Genomic DNA, 17,188 nt, shown 5'->3' with positions numbered 1-17,188 from the left:
TTCGTTGCGATTTTTCATAGCTGTTTACAGTTAAGTTCCCAGTTTTGAGCCCACAGCTATTCACCAACCCCCTTTCTTGGATTAGGAAGTGGGCAGAAAATGTGCACAGACTTGCATTTTCTTGAGCCAAATTTGTATGAATGCACTTAAAATGTGCAGATGATTTGGATGGAGCGGCAGCCGCAGAAACGCTCTCTCTTCTCCTCTCTTTCTCTCTCTCTCTCTCTCCCTCCGTCCCTCCCTCCCTCCCTCCCTTCCACTGTGTGTGTGTTTGTTGTTCCAGAGTGTTTGCGTCTCAGATGACTGTGCGGTCAGATTAAGCGTGAGGTTGAGAGAGGCCGTCGAGCGAGAGAAGTGTCCCTCCCCTACTGATCTAATCATCTCAATCCACACTAAGCAGCTTTGGCCTGGCCACCGCCCTCCACCTCAGCCTCTGATCACGGGGCCACGCCGCCTCGGCTCCCAGCCTTTATGTTCGCGCATCGCACCACCACCACCACCACCACCACCCCTGCAGACCTGCCTGCTAAACAGCCCCAATCAATTAGACACCCTCACACGGCCCATGACTGCTGCTGCTGCTGCTGCTGCTGCTGCTGATGCTGATGGAGGGGGAGGCAGCCTCAGATTGGTCCTTCGTGTGTGTGTGTGTGTGTGTGTGTGTGTGTGTGTGTGTGTGTGTGTGTGTGTGTGTGTGTGTGTGTGTGTGTGTGTGTCACAGTCCTGTCTGTCTTTATCTCTCACTTCATCTGTCTGTCTGTCTCCATCTCTGCCTCTCTCTCTCTCTCTCTCTCTCTCTCTCTCTCTCTCTCTCTCTCTCTCTCTCTCTCTCCCCATCCCTCACTCGATCCCTCTGCAGGTGTGCTCTTTTGACTGTACCAGATTTCTAAGATGCTATCTATACAGTGACTCCTGACCTGCCCGCGTCCTCCTGGCCTACTAGAGCCGTTTACGCTGCGCCACCATCGCGGGGTCAAGTCTCTTAAGGAGCCGCAACCTCACCTCTCTACTGGGATCGCCGCAACAGGCTTGCGTGAATTAGCTAGACTATATTTAGTCCTGGTTCAGGTCCTCGTTCTGAAACGGCAGAGCCTGCCTTTGGGCGCCTTGTCCTCTGCAGGCGTGTGTGTGTGTGTGTGTGTGTGTGTGTGTGTGTGTGTGCTGTACGTTGCGCTCGTCCCCGCGTCGGAACGTCTTCCTGTTATTGCACTGCTGCTCGGTGAGCTTCCTCCCTTTTCCTCAGTCGCTCACACACACACACACACACACACACATACACATACACGCCCTGTTGATCCGGTCACAGGGCCAGGTAGCTCACCACTCCTTCAAGACCCAGAGCTGTGTGTGTAAGTTTCTTCAAAGACACTTCACAGCCTCAAGAGTGTGTGTGTGTGTGTTTGTTTGTACAGAGCCAGGTTGCGTCTCTAGCCTCTTTGAAGACGCAGCGCAGCCTCTGTGTGTGAATTTTTGTCTGAGTAGGGTGTCAGGTTGATGTTCGCATCTCAACACACCCAGTAGCCCGAAGCAGTGTGTGTTTGTTTGTTTATCTGTCATCAGTGGGTTTGAGTAAGGCCAGGCAGTTACTCCTCTAAGCCACACTACAGCGTGAGCAAGTCTTTGATCTGTGGTTGTGTGTGTGTGTGTGTGTGTGTGTGTGTGTGTGTGTGTGTGTGTGTGTGTGTGTGTGTGTGTGTGTGTGTGTGTGTGTGTGTGTGTGTGTGTGTGTGTGTGTGTGTGTGTGTGTGTGTGTGTGTGTGTGTGTGTGTGTGTGTGTGTGTGTGTGTGTGTGTGTGTGTGTGTGTGTGTGTGTGTGTGTGTGTGTGTGTGTGTGTGTGTTTCTGTTTGTAGGTTTGCAGACTATACAGGGGCAAGTTACTGGCAAGGTCCCATAAGAGGCATAGCACAGGCTGTTTGATGTTTATGTGTTTGTGTTTGTGTGTGCGTATGCTAGTGCGTACTAAGGAACAGGTAGCTCCTTCTGGAACCTCTGAAGTGTCTTAGCGTGTCCTTTGGTGTGTTTTTTTGTTGCAGAAAGCGGCCCTCTGTCTTTCTCAAAATGCTTAGTAGTCTTTCTGTGCTCAGATGTAGAGTGTAAAGTTTCCTAGGATCTGTTCACTTTCATGGCACATAAGATAGTCTTTATTGTCCTATAAGGATATTCTTCTTCACACATCAATCAATACATTCCATAAAAGAGATGGCAGCATTTGATGTTCACATCACATATAACATATCACACATCAGACATTAATAACATAAAGCCCAACATGTCTAAGCTAAGGTGTATTAAAGAGGAGGTTCATATGCAGTACCACAACAAGCATAGGCGAGCTAAAGTTCTATACCACTGACGAAAATAGTGATGACGAGCAATCAAAAGATACTGGTACAGTTTTCTGATGGTGGGTGTGGGTGTGTCTGTGTGGCTGTGTGTGGCTGTGTATCTCTGCCCTGCCCTGTCCAGTGTCAGTAATGATGCTGGTGGTCGTGATGAGGCTCATGTCCAGTCAGGAAGGCCTCTCCCTGAGAACATCTGCTTGTTAATGTTGTGAATCAGTATTCAGTGTAACAGTCAAGATGGCTGCCAGCTCATTGTAGCCAGCCAGTGTTTTCTGTATGTTCCTCATGGGCCCTAGTTTAAATGGAGGGCAAAGTCAGTTGGGTTGATGCCCTATAAAAGCCATGCCACTGAACTGGGATACTACTGGGATGTGCCTTTGCACTGCTAGACCTGATGGCTGATTGTGTTCCTGATGGTCCCATCATACTCACCCCTCCTCTCTCTCGCTGTGCCTCTCTCTCTCTCTCTCTCTCTCTCTCTCTCTCTCTCTCTCTCTCTCCGCTGCTTCTAGATGGTTCCACGGGAAGATCTCCCGGGAGATGGCGGAGCGGCTGCTGTACCCGCCCGAGACCGGCCTGTACCTGGTGCGCGAGAGCACCAACTACCCCGGCGACTACACGCTGTGCGTCAGCTGCGACGGCAAGGTGGAGCACTACCGCATCATCTACCACAACGGCAAGCTCAGCATCGACGAGGAGGAGTTCTTCGAGAACCTCATGCAGCTGGTGGAGGTGAGGTTAACACACACGTGTGTGTGTGTGTGTGTGTGTGTGTGTGTTCGAAAAAGAGAAGGAATGTGTGTGGTTGTCAAGCTGCAGACAGGTGTGTATGTGTAGTTGCTGAATTGCAGGAATATCAGTCTGTGCTTGTTGTTGAATGTGCAGGTGTACGTGCGCGTTCTATTATGGTATGCATCTTTTAATAAAGACTCTAGTGTGTCTTAGTGTGTGTGTGTGTGTGTGTGTGTGTTTGCAACTGCACCATTAGGTGTGCAGTAATGCAGAGGTGTGTTTGTGTGTTCAGAGCTGAGTTTTGGTAGGGGAACAAATCATTGCTGCGCAGGAACCGCTGAGCTGCATGAAAAATAAATCACAACCACACACACACACACACACACACACACACACACACACACACACACTTTCATTTTACCTCTCCTGTGGGTCATTAGTGTGGCCTACTTATGCTGGCATTGAGGCAGCGTTGTTTGCTGGCTGCTCAGACTAATTGTTTTATTGACTGGCTCCCTGATGTCCTTGTAAACACATGGAGAGCCCTGCTCTCCTCTCCTCTCTTCTCCTCTCCTCTCCTCCTCTCCTCCTCTTTCTTCTCCTCTAGTTTGTCCTCCACTGGTTTCTCCTCTTCTCTTCTCTTCTCTTTTTATCTCCCATCCTCGTCTCCCTCTTCTGGACCTCCAAACACTCTCTGCTGTTCTTTATTCCACATTATGCGTGAAAAACAGAGCACATCTCCAGGGTAATGGAAAGTGTGTGTGTGTGTGTGTGTGTGTGTGTGAGTGTGTATAGGAGAGAGAAAGCGAGAGAGAGAGAGAGAGCTGAATCAGGGGCCTGAATCTGAAGGTGGAAGGCTTTCATCCTCCGATAAGGAGGCTGCTAAATTGTAGGCAATCAGATTTTAATTAAGCTTGATCTTTTTCCCAGAGGCATGGGGATTTGGGCAGGATCATCCCACAAGTTCCAAGAACCACACACACACACAGACACACACACACACACAGATACACAGACACAGACACACACAAACACTCACACACACCCGTGAACACGCATACCACATCACACTGCACGGTCACTGCTCATTTTTCAGTAATTCCTCACTTCCCCTCACTGGGGTCGTTTATCTGGTCCACCACTGCTCTTGTTGATTTGGCCACTCTCTCCTCCCACCTCTCTCTCTCTCTCTCTCTCTCTCTCTCTCTCTCTCTCTCTCTCTCTCTCTCCACCCCTTTCTCCCCTCTCTTTCATCCCTCGTTCTCTTGTCTTTTCCTGTTGCCTTCCAGCTGGAGGCTTGTCTGCTGTTTGCGCTCTTTCTGTTTCTCTTCCTCTTTCTCTTGTCTCTCTCTCTCTCTCTCATTGTTAAGTGTTTTTCTCCCTCCTGTCCTATTGCTGCTGTAGCTGGTCTGTCCCATCAGGACCCACATGGCCATCAGGCAGCATGGGGTCTTATGCCTCTCTTCTCTCTCTCTCTCTCTCACCTGCTCCTCCTCTTCCCTCTCTTTTCTCACTTCTCTTTTCTTCTCTTTCTCTCCTTGTCCCCCCTCTTCTTCCTCTCCTCCTCTCCTCATCTTTCTCTCTTTTCCACCTTCTCCCTCCTCTCCACTCCACTCCACTCCTCCTCTCCTCCCTGTCCTCTCTCCAGACCCTCTCTCTGGCCTTGCTCTCTACGGCCTTGCTCTCTACTACTCTCTGCTCCTCTCATCTCCTTTTCCCCCTATCTCCCCCCCCCCCCTTCACCCCTCCTCTCCTCCTCCTCTCCCCCCTCCTTTCTTGTCCTCCTCTGCTCCCTGTGCTCCAGACCTCTCTGGCCCGCTTCTCTGCTCCTAATTAGGCCCCCTGAGGCGCAGACTCCAGGCTCCTGGAGCCACAAAGTCCACCCGTTCCCAAAGCCAGCCTCTTCCACTCACTAGGCTCTCTGAGTGACTCGGACTGACTGGGCGCTTAGCAAACACAGACTGGCTGTCTGAAAAACGCTGGACGTGGATTTTTTCGTCAGACCGTTGACTCCTGTGACTGTCTGGCTGTGTGCGTGCCGAGACCCTGAGATCGGCATTCCTCATTGTGCAGTAGCTATATGTTTCAGAGTGACTCCTTTGTGTCCGTACTAACCATGTGTGTATGATGTTTTCCCATCCCGTTAAGTGAGTTAAAATAGAAAAAGAAAAAAAAAAGAAAAAGCTCAAGCTGAATGGATCTCATGTACTCGTAGTGAGAGGACTCTTTTCAGTGCCTGTAGTTGAGCTGCCATGTGCTGATTCTCTAAGTGGAGAAGTAAATGCATGAGAATTGCTGCGTAGAGAATGGGAGTCATGGGGGAGAGAGAGAGAGAGAGGTTGTGAATCCGTCTTTGTGTGCGATGGTTGCGGTGACTGCAGCAGAGAGAGGAGGGAAACACACTGCTTATGCCCCCTGGTGGCGATTGTAGGAATAGTCTCAGTCTGTTGTCATCAGGACACAATCAGCACCAGAGATGCCTCATGTCCTTCATACCATGACAAATGCTGCAGTGGTGGCTGAGCTTGGTTGACGGGTCAGTCACTGATGGCCGCAGAAGCTATGTGATTGTCAACACACACACACACACACACACACACACACACACACACACACTTGATATAGGAATTTCTGATCTTCCAACGTCTAACAGCATTGTTCATCTCCTCCCACCTCCCTCATTCACCGTCCTGTTGGTGTGCAGGGAGGCGATTGATCAATATGATTGTGTTTGCTCCAGTGAAGGCTATAGCAGGACCTCTCTCACACCCACACACACGCACATATGGTCTCGATCAAGTCTGTTCCCATAGTAGCTCCTCAGACGGATCTATTAGCTATGCTTCTGTTCCCAGCATGCATTGCTCCCTAGAGAACCTCATCCTCCACGCTCAGCGTGGCCTAGACCAGCAGGAAGCCCCATGACTCATTCACGGGGGGGGGGGGGGGGGGGGGGCCTCAACTCTCAAAACAACTTGTGTTGTTTTTAACACATCTCTCAAGACAACAATGTGTTGCTTTTAACACATCTCTGTGTCTAGATAGGGACAACACAATCTGTGATGTTTCCAACACGTGTTTTGAAAATAGCAAATAACACAATTTGGGCTGAAAACAGCAAAGCATGCCTTTTTAACACGTCTGTTGTTTTTTTTACCTCTCTCTTTCTCTTTATTTCTTGTACTCCATTTTGAATCATGGTGTGTAGTGGTGACAACAGTTTTGCACTGAACCCAGCAGCAAACACAGTGCATACCGCTTACTGGGGTGTGTGTGTGTGTGGTAGAATTTGCCTGTTTCTTTCTGTTTGCTGCCTGTACAATTGAAATGTTTGAAGGGGTAGCCTAAACTGGTGATTTAATGAGTTAACTGTTTGTGTGTGCAGCACTACACCAAAGATGCCGATGGCCTGTGCACCAGACTCATCAAGCCAAAGCTGATGGAGGGAACAGTGGCAGCCCAGGACGAGTTCTCCAGGAGTGAGTCAATCTTACACACACACACACACACACACACACGATCACAATACATTATGTTGTTGAGCCAATCTCACACACTCACACATACACTAAACTATACTGTTGAGTCGATCTCTCACACACTCACATTACACTATAATGCTGAGTCGATCTCTCACACACCCACATACACTAAGCTACACTGTTGAGTCAATCACTCACACACTATACCCTAACATACACCATTCCATACCATGTATACACCATGGCATCAGATGTACACACCATTGTCTCACAAGCACACACTCTTTCACTCCCTCCCACACACCCTTTGTCCCATTCACACTTGGTCCCTCCCTGCTGGATCAAGGCCATCCTGCATGCCTCACAGTCACAGCAGGTTCAAGTGCGAACACACTGTCTCTCTCACTCACACACACACACACACACACACACACACACACACACACACACACACACACACACACACACACACACACACACACACACACACACTGATGATATACTGAAAGGAATTTGTCAGAGAGTGGAGATGTGTGTTGCATATTGTGGTTGTGGTTTGTGCCAGTGTTGAAGTACGCTTGTACTGTAGATGGTGTGTGTGTGTGTGTGTGTGTGTGTGTGTGTGTGTGTGTGTGTGTGTGTGTGTGTGTGTGGTGTGTGTGTGGTGTGTGTGTGGTGTGTGTGTGGTGTGTGTGTGTGGTGTGTGTGTGGTGTGTGTGTGGTGTGTGTGTGTGAATGGGTGTGGCATCAATGGCATCTGTGGCATCTGTCAAATGTGCCTCTCCTGTTTATTCCTGTTTGCTGCTTGTGTGTGTACAATTTCAATCGGAAGTTTGTGAATGCCTTTGTATATGTGTGTCATGTCTGAGTGTATGCTTTTGTATGAGTGTGTCATGTGTGCTAAACCTTTATGTACAACATCAGACGCCGGGCTGTAAGCCTGTAAATGTGTGTGTGATGGAGTCTGTAGTGCTGAGTGTTGAGTGCATTGACTGCTGGAAGCCTGGTTGTTAAGGGACATTCACACCAAGAATGAAAACGATAACGACCGCTATAACGATAAAAGCGTTCACACTGACCAACGATAAGAAAAGTCTTTCCTCGGGCTAAAATGTGATGGATTTTAATTGTCTGTTAGCTTTTTATCATTCTCAAAATCGGTCTTAAAGTGATCCCCAACGATATCGTTCCTCATTTCATTATCGTTTTAGTTTATTCGTCATTCATATTAATGAGAGCGATATTTGTTTATAGTTATCGTTCTACTTCTCGTTCTTGGTGTGAATGGCCCTCATCAGCACAATGTACACTCAGCAGGCCTCTTTGCTAACCCGTATGATCTGTGTGTTTGTACCCATGTCTCTCCCCCTGTTTCCTCTCCTCCTGTCTTCCTCTCCTCACACTCCTGTGCAAATGAAGGCGGCTGGGCTCTAAACAGAAAAGAGTTGAAGCTCATCCAGACCATCGGAAAAGGAGAGTTCGGCGGTAAGTGTCTCTGTCAGCGTGCCACTGTTATGAATGGTCACAGCCACAAGCCTTGCTAGGCCAAGGCCATATGATTAGGTGTAGTAGGCTATACTTTGGTGGAGAAATATCTGGTTTGGTTTGGGGTTAGACTTTAGGTTAATGAGAACCTTTATTGTAGGACCACATCGCACATGGGTTTTGGTGTATTGGATATGTCATCTATTTGAATGGTATATGTGTGTGTGTGTTAGATGTGATGGTGGGAGACTACAGGGGGACCAAGGTGGCCGTGAAATGCATCAAAAACGACGCCACAGCTCAAGCCTTCATTGCAGAGGCCTCAGTCATGACGTAAGTCTGAGCGTTCACACACACACACACACACACATACACACACGCACATACACACACACATACACACATCTGCACACACACGCAACACTTCTGTCACTGCATTGTTACGTGCATTTGGTTAATCATCTATGCCAGTGGTTCTCAAAGTGGGGTCCGGGGACCCCTTGGGGTCCGTGACCCATAGCCAAGGGGTCTGTGAAATCATTTGCTTGAAATTATAAAGTTAACATTTTAAAAAGAGGATGCTCTTTTCACCCATAAAACAAGCAAATTGTGTCTATTTGGTCCTACCCACATTAACTTGGGATAGTGGACCCGGCCACAACTTCAGAGAATACGAATGGTTAACTGTTACGATTATAAGGGGGTCCTCGGAAAATGTTATCCCCTAAAAGGGGTCCTTGGAACCAAAAACATTGAGAACCCCTGATCTATGCTACTTCACTCACTCGCTCACTTTTTCTCTCTCTTGATCTCTTTCCTCCTTTCTTCTCTGTTCTTTTTTTCTTCTCTCTGTTCTCTCTCTCTCTCTCTCTCTCTCTCAGGCAACTGAGACACACTAACCTTGTGCAGCTGCTGGGTGTGATCGTAGAGGAGCGAGGAAGCCTCTACATAGTCACCGAGTACATGGCCAAGGTTAGCCTGAAGAAATGCGCACGCACACACACACACACACACCAGTGATGCGCGGGCTGATCCAAATCGAGCGGGCGACCGCGGTCACCCGCGGTCACCCGCGGTTATGGGTCAAGAAAAAATATTTTTAATGATATGCGGGTCATGTTTGGTCGGGTCGGTAAAAAAAATAAATTGTCATTTATATCGTACATAATTGTCTTTAGAAGAAAAAGACATAAGTTGCAGCATTCCCACTGAAACGCGATTCTATCCCCCACATTTTGTCACGAACATGTAGAAATGCACTTGTTGTTTCTGCGTAGACAGACCCTCGGCTACACTTGACATGCAGTTGTGTTCTGTTCTCAGAGCATATGCTTTCTCTGTCTATGATCTGCAGCTTTTATCTCGAACTGCTGGCCTCTACAGAAAGTGGCAGAATCGTCTACTGAGCAGCGAAGTTGCCGATGCAATGCCTGTTTCTCAAGTCTGATAATTTCCAGCAAGATCGAATGGTATTATGGAAAGAAAAATAAACTAAAAGTTTCCCAAATCAGGAAATATTTCTTAATTTAATGTCATCAAGGCATATAGCCTACAATTGGTATGAGCATGCAATATGTGCGTCCTTGCGCAACTTATAGGCCTAGTGGCTCGTTGGAAAGCCCCACGTCTGCTCTTCCCCACGTCGTGCAATAAAGGTTTCATCTCGCTGCAATTTATAATCGCGGAGCAATGGACTTTTGGTCCATTGATGAAGACGTTAATAAAGAGTTTCTTAATAATATTCTATGACTGCATTTCATGCTTGGGAGAGCTTCAAGGCATTCATGTGAGGAACGGCTGAAACAGAATTTGTATAGGAAAATCCTAGGCTAATTATGTTCAATGTTGAGTCAAACAGCCACATTTTTGGATGAATGCTGACACGGAACAAAAAAAGGTAGACTAAATGCATGTTTCCCAAATTCTGAGCAATTATAGGCTATATATAATTAGGCAATATAGGCTATATTATTGTTTTACATGCATATGAGATACCAATTTTGCATAGCTCAATGACGCTACGACTAAGTTAGACTAGGCTACTTTTTACAATAAGCGGGTCGGGAAGCGGGTCGGGTCCTGTATTTCAATATTTTTTTTTTGCGGTCCGAGTTGCGGTCGGGTTAGTTGTAAACGGCGGGGCGGGGCGGGGCGTTCAGACACGTACCCGCGCATCACTGACACACACACACACACAAGCACACTCGCTAGCTCTACCTGTACAAGTGTACATTAGTAATGATACATTTGTACATTAATTGTCCAACATACTCTCTCAAATGTACATGATGCCTGATGACGTCTGTGTCTGTGTGTGTGTGTGTGTGTGTGTGTGTGTGTGCACTCACAGGGCAGTCTTGTGGACTACCTACGCTCCCGAGGCAGAACAGTGCTTGGTGGAGAGTGCCTACTCAAATTCTCACTGTGAGTGTACAGCCAGAGACCACCTTATCCATCTCAAAATGCATATCTACAGCAAACTGGCATTAGTACCTTTATTTAATATAAATCCTTGTGTGTGTGTGTAGTGACGTGTGTGAAGCAATGGAGTACCTGGAGGCCAATAACTTTGTGCACAGAGACCTGGCGGCCAGGAACGTTCTGGTCTCAGAAGACAACATCGCCAAGGTGAGCGACTTCGGCCTGACCAAGGAGGCGTCATCCACGCAGGACACTGCCAAGCTCCCCGTCAAGTGGACGTCTCCCGAAGCTCTCAGAGAGAAGGTACGACCCAGCATCCCACTCGGACACACACACCTCTGTCTCGGTCTCTGATTGTTTGGTTCTCTGATGAGCGCATCTGTTCGTCTCTCCATCTCTCACAACTTGTCTCAATCATGTCTGCTCTTTCCTTTTTAGCTTGATAGTGTACGTGTGTGTGAGTGCATGCGTGTGTGTCGTTTTTAAGATGACGGTCTGTCTCTGTCTGTCTGTCTGTCTGTCTGTCTCACGTTCAGTCGTACATGTCTGTTCTGTGCGTTGGTTTCTCTCCTCAGACTCCATTCATCTCTCTCTCTCTCTCTGTCCATACGTTTTCCGTTATGTCGGTCATATGTGTTTGAAATTAGGTGCCAATGTTACGCATATTTCAGGATGACTGCAAACACACATAAATGTTTCAATTAAAGGTAATTTACAAAAAGATTGTGCCACACTGAAAGTTAATATTTTGTCACTAGCAACCTACATCTGTCCTCTGTCAAATGCAGTTGCATTTTCAGCTCTAAACACAACATTTTAGGAATTATTTCAACCAAAGTGGTAATGTGCGTTTGGCTCTTAAAGGAGCCACCACTATGACACTATGCTCTGTTCTGTTGACTCAAACATTTTAGCACATTTGAAAAATACCGCGATAATACAGACAACTGTGATCATTTTCGTCATGGTCAATTTTCACACCATTATATCTCTATGCTTCCTCCTCCCTAATAATCACCCTTTGTGTTTGTCTCGTCTAACTGATGCTTGCTGACTGCCCAGTAGCGTCCATTGAAGTATACATTTCACAATGAATGGCGCAGTCAGGATGGGAAATGATTACGGTCCTTGTCTGTAACTCCAGGTCGTTGACCTTTCCTGTGAATAAGCCTGATTAGAAGTGGGGCTTTTCCTATTTGCTCGTCGCCATTCCAGAACATTTGTTGACACTCTGAAATGCAGCTGAAATCCTGAGCCTCGTCATCAGGGTCTCAGTGTGTAGCAGAGGTGTGTGTGTGTGTGTGTGTGTGTGTGTGTGTGTGTGTGTGTGTGTGTGTGTGTGTGTGTGTGTGTGTGTGTGTGTGTGTGTGTGTGTGTGTGTGTGTGTGTGTGTGTGTGTGTGTGTGTGTGTGTGTGTGTGTGTGTGTGTGTGTGTGTGTGTGTGTGTGTGTGTGTGTGTGTGTGTGTGTGTGTGTGTGTGTGTGTGCGCGCACACGCAGAGTAATACGTGTGGTATGTTTTTATATTGGAGAATGGAACATTGTGTTGCACAGCACATCAGTGTGTTCGTTCTAAATCAGAGTATGGGATTTTACAGCATGCTGAAATGTAAGTGTTTTAGCGTGTGTGAAATGCCATGTTTTGTTACAGTAGTGCCTTATCATTGACCTAAACATCCGATCTGAGAAGGAACAGATATGAGATGGTACAACGTTTTAAAAGGGCTTAGGCCAGATATATATTCACTTTTAACAGTGCTAATAGTCACCTTGACTCCCACACGTATCCTGCATCCATTTGTTGCGTCTGTTGTGCACATCCTCAAAATAGTGACGCAACGCATCTGCAAGATGCAGTATTCACATGACCGTACATGAGCATGCTAGACCAGCTTAATTACGACTCTGGCTGGCTAACACCGTAGTCAAGTGGAGTTCTCCAGTAACACAGGTAATGGCGGCCTAGTATTTGCGTACAGCTTTGTTTACAATGCAGCTAGTTGTATTAGCAAACATGCGTGAACGCTTGGTAAAAGAAAGCAAGTACACTCCCAGCCTTGGCTCTCTGTGTCATGACTGCCTGCCATTTCTGGGTCGTTTATGCTAATAAAACGTACTGATAATGTGATCTGTAGTAGTTTATGTGTTATCCCAGCCAGTGTGTGTGTGTGTGTGTTTGTGGTGAGCTTCACCTGGGTCTTGACTGTGACTGTATGGGCTTACTGACGGGCTGTGTGTTGTCTCTGTTCCATCAGAGGTTTTCCACCAAGTCGGACGTGTGGAGCTACGGCATCCTGCTTTGGGAGATCTACTCTTTTGGCCGCGTGCCTTACCCCAGAATTGTAAGTACTGCCCATTGGAATGAATATACACAATCTATCTAGCTGTTTCCTTGTGTCGTTTGTAAATAATGTTCATTTGTGCCAAATCGTTGCGTGTAGAGTGGGCTGAGGGGGGTGGTAGCATAGTTTTCTTGATGTCCACAAGAGGGCAGCCTAGTCATTGTGGTTAGTGATGCTCGGATGACGAGTCCGATTGATTTCATAGTCTCTTCTTCTACCCCTGCACTTCTCTTCTCTTCTCTTCTCTTCTACCCATACACACCTCTTCTTTTCTTTTCTCTTCTCTTCTCCCCCCCACACCTCTTCTCTTCTCTTCTCATACACACCTCTTCTCTTCTCTCCTTTTGAATGCTGTCTTTTTCCTCTTTCACCTCAACCTCGCTTGTCTCCTTCCATCAACTCTTCCCGTTATTTCCTCCATGCTCTCTCTTTATATCTTTCTGTACCCCTTCTCTGCTCCCCTCTTGTCCACAAACACACACTCACACACTCACTCACTCACTCACTAACTCACACTCTCTGCCCCCCCTTCTGTGTGCAGCCATTGAAGGAGGTGGTTCCGCGTGTGGAGAAGGGCTACAAGATGGACTGCCCCGACGGCTGTCCGCCGGTGGTGTACGACCTGATGAAGCAGTGCTGGACTCTGGACTCCGTGGTGCGGCCCTCCTTCCGCATGCTCCGCGAGAAGCTGCAGCACATCAAGTCCAAGGAGCTCTACCTGTGAGCCAACCAGAGAGAGAGAGAGCGATAGAGAGGTGGAGAAATGAAGGAGAGAGAGAGAGAGGGCGCGAGCGAGCGAGCGATGAAGAGGAAGAGAGGGAGCGAGGGAGCACTGAACGCGGAGAGAGAAGGGAGGTGAAGAAAGAGATGGGAGGAGAGCGGAGCTGGGACTTGCCTTCCTCACTCGCTCAAACCATGGACCACAACCTAAAACCCGCACTCATGTCGTTTTTTGTTTTTGGATTTTTGTTTGTTTTTGTTTTTGCTTTCCTTTGTTTTTCTTTTTTGAAAATGTGTCTTTATTCTGGACGGTCTAGCTCTCCTCCACAATGAGAAAGGAACACCCCACTCTTTGTTCCCCATGTGTGTGTGTGCACGTGTGTGTTTGTGCGTGAGTGTGCACGCGCATGCATTCGTGCATTCAAGCGTGTGCGTTGCTTAAACCAGACTGCCCTCTCCACATTTTTTTTTCTTCCCCCTCCCCTTTTCTCTCTCTCTCTCTCTCTCTCTCTCTCTCTTTCTCTTCTGTCTCTCCATCTCTGTCCATTTGATCTCTCTTTTTACAGCCTTTCGTTGTCTCTCCTGCTTCTCTCACTGCAGATGTGACAGTGATGGGAGTGAGGCTGGCCTTTTTCCCACACACCTGTCAGGTGCTTCATCCCTCTCTCTACCTCTCTCTTTTTCCCCTCACTCCTTTCCTCTCCTCATTCCATCTTCCTCTAAGGGCATTCCCTTACTCCAGCCCCGCCGCCCCCCCCCCTCTTTTGCGTGGCGCTGGTTCCAGCTGCATGCTTCCTGTTCGTTGTCTCTCTGTGTGTGTGTGTGTGTGTGTGTGTGTGTGTGTGTGTGTGTGTGAGAGAGAGAGGGTCTGTGTGAGTGTGTGTATGTGATCAGGGGAGGGCTTCACTCTGTGCCAAAGTGCCTCCAGATTACAGAGCTCCAGCCTCCATCTCCCTGACCTTGACAACCTTGACCCTGTGACCTTCAACCTTGACCCCCCCCCCCCCCCCACCCCAATTCCCAACCCCGCCCTCCACGTCACACAGACTGTTCTGTATTTGTTTGTTTTTTATTTCTTTTTTATTAATCTGTTTGTTGTACTGATTTTATCTTTTTTTACTCTTCTCGTTAATTGTCTGTTTTTGTTTTGTTTTTGTTTTTTGTTTTTGTTTTTGTTTTTTTGCTTAGTGCCGTTGACTCGCCTGATTGGTACTGTCCGTCTATCTCAGCAACCGTAAACTGACTCTCTCTCTCTCTCACACACACACACACACACACACACACACACACACACACACACACACACACACACACACACACCTACACCAGTGTTAAACACAACTGTTAACTGACTTGTACAATATTCATACACAATAGTGTATGTATAGGGACTTTAAATGGCTCTTAACCACACACACACACACACACACACACACACACACACACACACACACACACACACACACACACACACACACACACACACACACACACACACACACACACACACACACACATACACACACACACACACAGACATTGCAACACATCTTACTCCAGACTTTGTCTCTCTGTGGCGACATGATGCACAGTACCCATCAGGAGGGTGGGGAGGCAGCCCTGAGGAACGGTTTTAAAACTTCATCTGTACGTGGGTTTGTTTTATATTAAAATATATTTAAAGGATTAAAAAAAAACATAATGGAGTGGACGAAAGAAAGGAATATGACTAATGAAAGCATCTGCACTGAGAAGCGACTCAAGATCCTGAATTGAAGGAGGAGCAGGAAAAATATGTGTGTGTGTGTGTGTGTGTGATTGCGTGCATGTGTTGGACTGAGTGGGTGTGTGACTGAGTGTGTGTGTGTGTGCGTGCAAAAACCCTCGCCAGGCAAGAGCTGCATGCTGGCTGTGTGAGGCCTTGGTTTAAAACTGTCAGTGCTTTCTGTGTCTCATCCGTTTATTATGCTGCCATGGTTACCAATAAATCATTCCATCTGATCCTGTGTGAACGCTGACACAAATCCACTGGGACCGCGGGTGGGGGTGCTGGAGTAGGAGAACGAGTGGGGAGGGAAAGAGATGCTTAGATGGATGGATGGATGGATAGAATGATTGGATGGATGGATGGATGTTTAAAATCATCGAGAGGGGAGGTGTTTAGGGAATATGTCATGGAATTCATATAGTGGCCTTGCCCTGTGTAATTTTTCAAGCTTTAATGGATGCCATATATAATACTGTTGCTCCTCTCAGACTGTGTGTGTGTGTGTGTGTGTGTGTGTGTGTGTGTGTGTGTGTGTACACACATGCTTTATGCATGTCTGGCAGTGTGGATGAAGCAATTCCACATCTATAATGGGTTTTTAGACCAACGTTAAAGCGTATAAATATACAAAGACTGAACATCAGTCATTCTATACACCACTTCCCTGTGAAGCACACCTCTTCTGTCTGCATCTCTGCAGTCTGCACACACTATTTTGTGGTCATGCTGGCTATTCAGTCAATGGTATTTTGTATATCAACCAACAAAGTAGCAATATTGCACGTTGAGACATTACATCGTCAAATGTAGGTAACACTGACCACTAATATACAAATAGGAAACTTACTATAAATTAAGCTTCAATCAAAAGATTAAACTATTTGTAAGGGGGAACGTTGCAACAGTCGAGATCCCTCTGTGCATTTTCTCTGGTATGTTTGGTGATGTGTTCTCTGTTGACCTTTTAACCCCAGCCAAGACCTTCAGAAAGTCCACTTCCTGTGATTTGACATGGACATGTACGGTGTCATGAGTTGCATGTTTCCTAACCCAGTTTCTGTAGACGGACACGCTCCCTCACCAGAGCCCTGCTGGTAGCTGACACACAGCAAGCACCCTGTCACTCCGACTTGTCTCCATGTCTCCTCTCCCAAAAGCACTGCTCTTGTTCCCGCTGCTCGTCGCTCAGCGCAGACGCGCACCTTCATCCAAAGGCAGCCGCTGCTCATTATCTGTTCCTCCTCGTCGTGCATACCTGTGCCTGGAGAGAGGCACCGACTCCGACGCTCTCATTCCGTCAGCCGTTAACTCCTGCCATTGATCCCCCCCCATCTCCACAGCGCTTCATTCTGTCTGCGCGGAGCTGACGTGATGGAGGGAGCAGCGTATGGTGAATAGACTGCAAATAGCACTTCTCTCCTGCACTTCTCTCTCCCTATCTCTCATTCTCTCTTTCTTTCTCTCTCTCTCATTCTCTCTCTCTCTCTCCCTCTCTCTCTCTCTCTCTCTCTCTCTCTCTCTCTCTCTCTCCCTCCCTCAATCCTTCACTTCTGTCTGCCTCCGCTCACTTTGGGGCACAGTTGTGTGGTTTAGAGTGCACCCCATCTCACTCACACCTGCTCTTCCTCTTGATAAAGTTCTCTGTCTGTGCAGGGCTGTTAAGTAGGAGAAGCTTCTGTCTCTTCCTCCCCCCATAGCTCTCTGCTCTGAGTTGTATTGGCTAAGCCTCTCTCTCTATCCCTCTCTCACTCCATCCTTCCATCTCTTCTGTCTCTCACTCCCTCCCCTTCTCCCCTCTAGACAGACACAGGTGTGATGTTCTCGCTCAGATTTAGCCAAGGTGTTAGAAAAAACAGCTTTGTTTGTGATTGCCTGATCGTTAAGAGCTGAGCTTAA

At 47.4% G+C, this 17,188-nt stretch overlaps 1 protein-coding gene across 1 annotated transcript in view; it reads left to right on the top strand.

Annotated features, from left to right (window-relative positions):
- The window catches only part of LOC134095617 (tyrosine-protein kinase CSK), a 47,143-nt gene extending 31,618 nt beyond the window's left edge, over window positions 1-15,525 (top strand). Inside the window, exons 5-13 of the mRNA XM_062549242.1 lie at window positions 2,856-3,075; window positions 6,461-6,554; window positions 7,977-8,042; window positions 8,276-8,375; window positions 8,924-9,014; window positions 10,393-10,466; window positions 10,571-10,766; window positions 12,718-12,804; window positions 13,346-15,525. Of these exons, the coding sequence (XP_062405226.1) occupies window positions 2,856-3,075; window positions 6,461-6,554; window positions 7,977-8,042; window positions 8,276-8,375; window positions 8,924-9,014; window positions 10,393-10,466; window positions 10,571-10,766; window positions 12,718-12,804; window positions 13,346-13,528 (1,111 nt within the window). The 3' untranslated portion in view covers window positions 13,529-15,525. The remainder of the gene's footprint in view (window positions 1-2,855; window positions 3,076-6,460; window positions 6,555-7,976; window positions 8,043-8,275; window positions 8,376-8,923; window positions 9,015-10,392; window positions 10,467-10,570; window positions 10,767-12,717; window positions 12,805-13,345) is intronic.
- The last annotated feature ends 1,663 nt before the right edge of the window (window positions 15,526-17,188 follow it).

Source organism: Sardina pilchardus, chromosome 11 (genome assembly GCF_963854185.1).
Source record: "Sardina pilchardus chromosome 11, fSarPil1.1, whole genome shotgun sequence".
NCBI lineage: Eukaryota > Metazoa > Chordata > Actinopteri > Clupeiformes > Clupeidae > Sardina > Sardina pilchardus.
This window is presented reverse-complemented; position numbering and strand designations above follow the sequence as displayed.